The sequence below is a fragment of the Centroberyx affinis genome, unplaced genomic scaffold, assembly GCF_046629955.1.
Source record: "Centroberyx affinis isolate AG114_WGS23_722 - 3 ecotype Tasmania unplaced genomic scaffold, CSIRO-AGI_Caff_v1 ptg001992l_1, whole genome shotgun sequence".
Taxonomy (NCBI): domain Eukaryota; kingdom Metazoa; phylum Chordata; class Actinopteri; order Beryciformes; family Berycidae; genus Centroberyx; species Centroberyx affinis.
The window spans coordinates 37501-47118 of NW_027280336.1; the positions used below are offsets into that span (position 1 = coordinate 37501).

At 44.4% G+C, this 9618-nt stretch overlaps 1 protein-coding gene across 2 annotated transcripts in view; it reads right to left on the reverse strand.

The window, feature by feature from the left end:
- Positions 1–9406, reverse strand: part of LOC139653866 (disintegrin and metalloproteinase domain-containing protein 9-like) — a 15548-nt gene extending 6142 nt beyond the window's left edge. For both annotated transcript variants that reach the window (XM_071530869.1, XM_071530868.1), the window contains exons 1-8: positions 9312–9406; positions 7992–8081; positions 7008–7113; positions 6151–6334; positions 5638–5718; positions 5031–5136; positions 4345–4492; positions 980–1079 (exon numbers count right to left, since the gene is read on the reverse strand). In XM_071530869.1, coding sequence (XP_071386970.1) covers positions 980–1079; positions 4345–4492; positions 5031–5136; positions 5638–5718; positions 6151–6186 — 471 coding nt within the window. In that variant the 5' untranslated portion in view covers positions 6187–6334; positions 7008–7113; positions 7992–8081; positions 9312–9406. The remainder of the gene's footprint in view (positions 1–979; positions 1080–4344; positions 4493–5030; positions 5137–5637; positions 5719–6150; positions 6335–7007; positions 7114–7991; positions 8082–9311) is intronic.
- Between the last annotated feature and the right edge of the window lie 212 nt (positions 9407–9618).

Genomic DNA, 9618 nt, shown 5'->3' on the forward strand with positions numbered 1-9618 from the left:
CTCGTTAAGACTCGTTAAGACTCGTTAAGACTCGTTAAGACTCGTTAACTCAGTCCAATTAAAACAATTAACTTCAAATCATTCAGACTCTACTGTCAGCTGAACACTCAGTACTCAGCTCTACTGACACTCTACTGCCTCATCTATTAATTAACTGGCAGTCTATCAATTAACCAACAAGTCTCTTAATTAACTGGTGAGTCGATCAATTAACTGACCAGCTGATTAAAGACTGGTTGATTTATAACTTGGGGAAGTGCTGCGGTCGCCATGGAAACACGGTGGAAAATGTAAACTACACAGTAACTGACAGAAGGTCTCACCTGCGGCTCCGCCTCCTGCAGCAGAGAGGCGGGGTCACACACAGTGACATCATCAGTCTGCTGAACTAACCAATGAGCAGCTGAATTACACTGATTGGGGCGTTGCTACGGCAATTAATTGAAAACTGATGAATCTCCTGTCTTGTTTGAGCTGCCGTCATGAGCTTGTTTAGGACAGACATGGTTAATGGATAACTGATGATGTAATAACTGATGGATCAGATCATAACCTGTGAAAACACCTGATGTTGTGTAACAACTAAAAACACAGTTACAGTCATTATCATGTAATAAATGCCAGGTTTTATATTATCAGGAAGAAAATATTAAAATATCAGGTTATATTGCATTTTGGACCCATTCAGAGGGACAATTTATCACATTATGACCTCATCAAACAGTTCTTACATCATCAATCCTCCCATTAGATGTGAGAGACATGAAGACTTTATAAGAAGTTTAATAATGAAGTTTAGTTGCAGTTTGTTTAACACAAGTGAACTGAGTTTAGTCTGAGTTACACACACACACACACACACACACACACACACACACACACACACACACACACACACACACACACACACACACACACACACACAGCCTGTACAAACAGTATAATAAAGCTTCATATAGCCTCAGTTTCAGAAACTCACCCCGTCTCTGACGATGTTGTTGTTGCCGCGGGCGACAGCGGGAGGCTGGGCTCTGGGAGGCGGGCCTCTGCTGGGATTGGCTGAAGCTCTGCCATCGGCCCTGATGACAGGAAGACAGGAAGTCAGGAAGACCAAAGACAGGAAGTAGGACCGGGTCAGACAGACAGACAGACAGACAGACAGACAGACAGACAGACAGACCACTGACTGAACCCTCATGGAAAACTGATCTGGATTCAGAATGTGTATTTTTTCCCTGCAGGTGCAGCTGATAGAGAAATAATTTTCATGTTTCAGTCAAAGCTCTAACAGGCGGAGCGTCAGCTGACTGTTCTGTGTCTCCGTCTGGATCTACAGCCTGACTGACTTCAGTTCAACTCAGCTGAGCTGGAGAACATCCAGGAGAACGTCCAGTGAGAGCCATGAAGTGATTTGGAGCTTTCAGGAGGACTTTGCTGACTCAGCTGCAGGTTGGAACTGAACTTCACTGTTTCACCCTGCAGTTCACTGAAAAGTTTCCTGCAAAATGAACCTAGAACTTTCTGCAACTAGATTCAGGCAACAGCCAATCAACATGCAGTACTACAGCCAGCTGACGGAGTAACTGACAGAGACAACAGACGACAAACAGCCAGGAAAAATAAATCTGTCATCCAGATTCTGAAGGTTTGTGGATTCACTTCACATTCAGATCTTGTCATGTTCCAGGTAGTTTCAGTGTTTCCTGTATAGAAAGTGAACTTGGCAGAGGATGTTAGCTGCTGTTAGCTTCACCGCTAACTGGACATACAGGAGCTTCTGTTCTGTTAATATTACACCACAGTGAAGAGGTTTAATATGCTGAATTACTGACTGTTTAACCTGATGGCAACACACAATAATATTTGCTGCTGTAAAACACGACTTCCCCCTCTCAGCTGTTTAGTGGTTAGAAAATGAAGGTTAGAAAAGTCGTCCGACTCGCTCCGCAGACTCGACCGGGCGAGCCGCGGGAATCTGACGGGACGGAGGACCGAGGTTCTGCGGCTGCTCTCTCTCTCCGACCGCACGGCTCCGAGGATCATGGGAAACGCCTCGAGCTGAGCGCTGATTGGTTCATCACAGCTGTATCACACACCCACAGTGACATGAAGACGTCAAGATGTCACTCCATGAGCCGTCTGTGTACCATTTTATTACAACACTATGCAGTGGTGGAAAGTAACTAAGTGCATTTACTCAAGTAATGTACTTAAGTACAATTTTGAGGTACTTGTACTTTACTTGAGTATTTCCATTTTATGCTACTTTGTACTTCTACTCCACTACATGTTAGAGGGAAATATAGTACTTTTTACTCCATTACATTTATTTCACAGCTATAGTTACTAGTTACTTTTCAGATCAATATTTTATATTTAAAACATTTGATCATCTTTATAAAATAACTATAAAATAGCATTGTTATAGATTAGACTACCCAAAAGTATAGCTAAATTGTTAAGATTAGCTTCATGTTGACAACTTTAAAATGCTGCTTACATGTACATGTATGTCAATAAATCAGTATTAATATTCCAATAATTTATGGAATATTGTCTAAATTGGGACAGTTTGCATAATGAGTACGTTTACTTTGATACTCTAAGTACATTTTGCTGCCAATACTTATGTACTTTTACTGAAGTAAGATTTTGAATGCAGGACTTTTACTTGTAATGGAGTATCTTTACATTGTTGTATTGCTACTTTTACTGCAGTAAAACATCTCAGTACTTCTTCCACCACTGCTGCTATGTCATATTTTCAGTAAAAGCCACCTGTCATGCCTACATTAAAATAAAAATAAGTAATGTGAAGGTCTGGGTCGTTAGAGCAGTGAGTGTGTGTGGCGGTAACGCATCTTTTAAATTGTTTATCAGCCGCCGTTAAACAAAACTGAAGAAGAAGAAGAAGAAGAAGAGCAGTGAGTGTGCAGTCAGGAGTGTTCGGCTTGTTGCCGCCTGACTGCACTCGGCTACTCTGGTCTGTTTTCCAGGCAGCAGGAAGTCTTCTCAAACGAGCCTGTTTTCATGATGGATTTACTCTGCAGCCTTCTGTCCCTCAGTCTGTCAGCCTCTCTGCACACAGGGAGCAGACAGCTGAGACTGAACCTGTCTCTCCATGTTGTCTCTCCAGCTGCTCTGGTGTCTCTCTCTCTCTCTTCTCTCTGTGAAGTTTGCCTGTAGAAAGCGTTCAACACGACATGACGGCCCTGACAGGTGAGGCGGGCCGCATGTTGAACACCTCACTTGTTGTTGTTGTTGTTGTTGTTGTTGTTGTTGTAGAAAAACAGCGGATGAGGAGTTTCTGTGTTTCTCCTGCTCTTATTAATGTTTCATATTAATCTGCTGCTCCGAACAGTTTGGAAAACTAAAAATCAAACTTTCAGCTCTCAGGCACAAAGGAAAACTCCTGGGAATTTCACTCAGTCTGGAGGGAAACTGCAGGATCAACTTTTCTGGAATATCGACTCCAACTCTGTTCACACCCGAGAAGCTGCAGCTGGAGAGACAGACAGCTGGAGAGACAGACAGGCAGCTGTCTGTCTGACTGACCCGACTATTAATACAACAGCAGCTGAAGGAACCTGTCTGCTGCTCAGCTGAACCTGTCTGCTGCTCAGCTGAACCTGTCTGCTTTAACATTATTGTGTGTTGCCATCAGGTTAAACAGTCAGTAATTCATCATATTAAACCTCTTCACTGTGGTGTAATATTAACAGAACAGAAGCTCCTGTATGTCCAGTTAGCGGTGAAGCTAACAGCAGCTAACATCCTCTGCCAAGTTCACTTTCTATACAGGAAACACTGAAACTACCTGGAACATGACAAGATCTGAATGTGAAGTGAATCCACAAACCTTCAGAATGACAGACATTTATTTTTTCCTGGCTGTTTGTCGTCTGTTGTTTCTGTCAGTTACTTTCAGCTGAAAATCAGGTGACATGATATCAGCGTTTTGATTGGCTGTTGCCTGAATCGAGTTGCAAAAAGTTCAAACAGTTTCAACTTGATGCAACCAGGTTGCAGGCAACTTTTCAGTTAATTGCAGGTGATACACAGGCAACTGGGTTGTTACAACTGAGCTGTGTGGGAAAGTTTACTGCTGATGAAATATAACGACAGGAAGTGACATCGTATTCTGTGTTCAGATTAAGGCAAAACTCTCCTGTAAACTCAATCTGATTCTCTGTCAGTAAACTGATGATCAGAGTAACAGACAGTCTGTCAGTCTGTCAGTTTATCAGCTGGAAACTGATGTCTGTTGGTTTTTCTAACTGCAGGTCAAAGGTCACCGGACACACTGACCTGATGCAAAATGATATTTTATATTTCCAGACTCACTCGTATCCCTGTGAGCGCTTCCTGCGGCTCCGCCCCAACCGCTGCAGCAACTCGTTCCTGTGCAGGAAAACAAACGCACCCAGAGCCAGGAGAGGAAGAACCAGGAAGAAGAAAACTAACAGACCGTCTCTGACAGAGGTGTCTTTATCTGGAGAGAGAGAGAGAGAGAGAGAGAGAGAGAGAGAGAGAGAGAGAGAGAGAGAGGGAGAGAGAGAGAGAGAGAGAGAGAGAGAGAGAGAGAGAGAGAGAGAGAGAGAGAGAGGGGAGAGAGAGAGAGAGAGAGGGGGAGAGAGAGAGAGAAGAGAGAGATAGAGAGAGAGAGAGGGAGAGAGAGAGAGAGAGATAGAGAGAGGAGAGAGAGAGAGAGAGGGAGAGAGAGAGAGAGAGAGATATTTCAAATCAACAATCAGACATTATTACAGCCAAATATAAATATATCAAGAAATATCAGATTAATATTCTAGTAATTAGATCAGAATAATGCTCCAGTAATCAGATGACATGACTGTTGAGGACAGAGGACAGAGGTCAGAGGTCAGAGGTCAGAGGACAGAGGACAGAGGACAGAGGTCAGAGGTCAGAGGTCAGAGGACAGAGGACAGAGGTCAGAGAGGTCAGAGGTCAGAGGACAGAGGTCAGAGGACAGAGGACAGAGGACAGAGGACAGAGGTCAGAGGTCGGCCTACCGTTCCACGTTGGGCCGCTGTCCACGCTGCCGCCGTAACCTTTGACCTCACAGAAGGGCGGAGCCCAGCTGTCCTCACAGTGACAGTTCCTGTTACTGTTACACACCTGAGAGACAGACAGGCAGAGAGAGAGACAGGCAGAGAGAGAGAGAGAGACAGGCAGAGAGAGAGAGAGACAGGCAGAGAGAGAGACAGGCAGAGAGAGACAGGCAGAGAGAGAGAGAACGAGAGACAGGCAGAGAGACAGACAGGCAGAGAGAGAGAGAACGAGAGACAGGCAGAGAGAGACAGGCAGAGAGACAGACAGGCAGAGAGAGAGAGAACGAGAGACAGGCAGAGAGAGAGACAGGCAGAGAGAGACAGGCAGAGAGACAGACAGACAGGCAGAAAGAGAGAGAGAGAGAGACAGGCAGAGAGACAGACAGGCAGAGAGACGGACAGACAGGCAGAGAGAGAGAGAGAGAGAGACAGAAACAGGTTAATATTTTGATACAGATGAACTGACACACCAGACAGGCAGGCAGACAGACAGACAGGCAGGCAGACAGACAGACAGACAGGCAGACAGACAGGCAGACAGACAGACAGACAGACAGACGGGTCTCACCCCGTGTCCGTGACACTTCTTCTCCACATCACAGTCGTAGTTCAGGACGTCGGCGCTGCGACACTCAAAGTTCATACACACCTGGACACCACAGAAGAAGAAACATGACACTGTTACAGCTCTCATACACCTGGACACCACAGAAGAAGAAACATGACACCGTTACAGCTCAAAACAAGGAGACATGCTGGTTCCTGATTGGTCCAGATAGGGAGGGAGGGGGGGAGGGTGATGTGTTTCCTGTCGCCTCGTTAAGCAGCAACATGACGTTCTTTAACTGTTGACCTCATTCACTCTGAGGCCATTTTGACCTCTGATGTGTTTTCAGTGGGACTCTGCTGGACTCTTCCTGCACAGCTTCACACCCCCAGGGTTCAAATTGGCCGCCGGGTGAATAGATCAGTTCCGGGCAGGGCGGGGGGGCGGGACGGGGCGGGGGGGCGAGGGGGCGGGATGGGACGGGGCGGGGCGGGGGGGCGAGGGGCGGGATGGGACGGGGCGAGGGACGATCACCTTGTTCTCTCCGCACTTGGTCCCCTCGTTCACCATGCCGGGGTCCGGGACGTCCGAGCCCAGCAGGAAGTCGACCCCGTAGCACTTGGTGCCGGCGAAGGGCGTGCTGATGATGGACGGCTCGATGCCGAACACCGTGACCGGCTGCACGTTAGAACACTGCAGCTTCCCACACAGAGCGTTCCTGAGGAGCAGACCCAGGATCAGCCAGAAGGTTCACTGCACTGAAGATCCTGTGGTCACATTATGTGGTCTGATACGGTATTATATGCAGCTTCTGATTACAGCATAACTTAGGTGTATGGTGTCTAATTAGGGTATAACTGTGTTTGTTTACTGTCTAATAAAGAACATATTATTTCTAGTTTTTGTCTAATTTGATACAAAGTTCGGCTTGTTACTGTTACTGTATGTTACTGTACTGTAAAATAAAGTGTGACCGATTATGTTTATATTGACTTCAACTAAAACAAGACCAGGGGAGGGAGACAGGCTTTTTGACTTCTACTGAATTCATTTGTTAATTAGTGTGTATATAATATTTATTTTATTCAGTTAAACTACAAGATGCCACAGACTGGAGGGTCACGCTAACTTTTGATTTATGACACACACACACACACACACACACACACACACACATAAATCTGCATCCCTCATCATCAGGTACATGATAGTTTTATGGAAAGACTATAAAAATATCTGGAATCTCTACCACAAAATATATATATAATAATATATATATAATACTGTGTGATTTAATTTCTTATTTAGTGGCCATGAAACTGTGTGTGTGTGTGTGTGTGTGTGTGTGTGTGTGTGTGTGTGTGTGTGTGTGTGTGTGTGTGTGTGTGTACCTGCTCTCACACTTCTTGTAGCCATAGTTCTGGTAGCCACAGTTACCGAACCGATCGCCTTTACTGTTAACATCTTTAAAACAAACATCTGGAGCAGCTTTCGCCTCTGAGGAGGAGAAGAGAGGAGGAGAGGAGAGGAGGAGGGAGGAGAGGAGAGGAGAGGAGCAGAGGAGAGGAGGAGGAGAGAGGAGAGGAGGAGATGGGGAGGAGGAGAGGGGGAGGAGAGGAGAGGAGAGGGGGAGATGGGAGGAGGAGAGAGGAGAGGAGGAGAGGAGAGGAGAGGAGGAGATGAGGAGAGAGGAGGTGAGAGGAGAGGAGGAGAGGAGTAGATGGGGAGAGGGGAGGAGAGGAGAGGAGGAGAAAATTCAAGACAGGTCAACACCAAATATGAACAGCAGAGGGTGCTCATGAACTATTCCCATGGACTCAACAAATGCCTTGTAATATTCCTGTAATGTTCTGTATGTACAGTGTAAACAGTGTAAACGTAAACAATGTAAACAGTGTAAATGTAAACAGTGTGAATGTAAACAATGTAAACAGTGTAAACAGTGTAAATGTAAACAGTGTAAATGTAAAGAGTGTGAATGTAAACAATGTAAACAGTGTAAATAGTGTAAATGTAAACAGTGTAAATGTAAACAGTGTCAACAGTGTAAATGTAAACAGTGTGAATGTAAACAATGTAAACAGTGTAAACAGTGTAAATGTAAACAGTGTAAATGTAAAGAGTGTGAATGTAAACAATGTAAACAGTGTAAATAGTGTAAATGTAAACAGTGTAAATGTAAACAGTGTAAACAGTGTAAATGTAAACAGTGTAAATGTAAACAGTGTAAACAGTGTAAACAGTGTAAATATAAACAGTGTAAATGTAAACAGTGTAAATGTAAACAGTGTAAACAGTGTAAATATAAACAGTGTAAATGTAAACAATGTAAACAGTGTAAATATAAACAGTGTAAAGGTGTAAAAGTCACACACTGGGTCCGAAGATGCCTGGCACTGTCCATCATAGTACTGACACTTCCCGTTATAACAGTAGGCCTGCTGCTTCTGACAGGGCTGTCCGTTCTGCAACACACACACACACACACACACACAGACACACACACACACAGACACACACACACACACACAGACACACACACACACACACACACACACACACACACACACACACACACACACAGACACACACACACACACAGACACACACACACACACACAAGTAGTGTTATAGCAAAGACAAGCAAAAGAAAGGCAAGAACAAGAACGGAGTTTGTCAAGTCCAGTTCAAGGCAGAGAACCAAAGGGGGTCGAGACTCAAATCAGAACCAAGACCGGGACGTTAAAGTCCAATTCAAGACTTGAGTGACTCTAAACTGACTCTGATAACGACGCAAATCTGTTGATGTACTCGACCGACCTTCACAGTCCTCTTTTGCCTCTTCATCAAGACCGAGTAAAAAATAAGTCAGTTCAGAGGAGAGACCTTTAAAATCTGGTCCGAAGACCAGGACCGGTCTCCAGTCCCACAGCCCTACAGAGAGCATGTTGTCCCCCAGTGATGATGCAGTCCCCCCCCCCCCCCCCCCCCCGGACCAATTAATGAACGGACAGATTTCATCTTTGTGAAATATACTTTATACTTTATTGAAGGAGGAGAATGGATCACAGAAACAAGTCCTTAATTACGCAGTGTGTAACATGAAGACTGGGATCCAGACCTACAGTCCCATATTTACAGTCCTGTATCTGGATCTGTGTCCAGGGTTCCTACACATTTTCAATTAAAAAATTCCATACTTTTTCCAGACCTTGACTTGTTTTGAAGTATATGATATGAATATGATTTACACAGACAGACATCTTGCCCCTGCTAACTAGGTCATATCACTGTATAGATGAAGATTGTTCTTCACAGAGACAAATATCAGAATATGTGAGATGATTGGCAGGGTTCCTACACGCTTTCCATTTTAAAACTCCATATTTTTCCCAGACCCTATATGTTTCTTGACCGGATTTGATTTTGGTGGGTATTTGATATAATGCAGCTGACAGCGGCTGGGTAATAAGAGCGTCCCTCTATCTGAACATTATTCTTCACATCAACACAAACTGTGGACTCAAAGTGGCTCTACAACAACATAAAAGCTAGAATGATGTGTGTATCGGACCTGAACCGCAACATTTTCCATTTTTTTCAAATTCCCAAACTATTCAAGACCTGGAAATGATCAAATTCATTTTTAATACTTTTCCAGACTTTCCAGACCTGTGTAGGAAGCCTGTGTTTACCTGGATGAAGACGTCGCTCTGGCAGAGGGCTGAGGAGCCGTTGCAGTATTCTGGAAGGTCACACTCATCTGTACTGGATCTGCACACTGTTCCTCTGCCAGGAACTGCACACACAGGCTCAGCATGAGGAGTGTAAAGTTAGTGTTGAGTGTAAAGTTAGTGTTGAGTGTAAGTTAGTGTTGAGTGTAAAGTTAGTGTTGAGTGTAAAGTTAGTGTGTTGAGTGTAAAGTTAGTGTTGAGTGTAAAGTTAGTGTGTTGAGTGTAAAGTTAGTGTTGAGTGTAAAGTTAGTGTTGAGTGTAAAGTTAG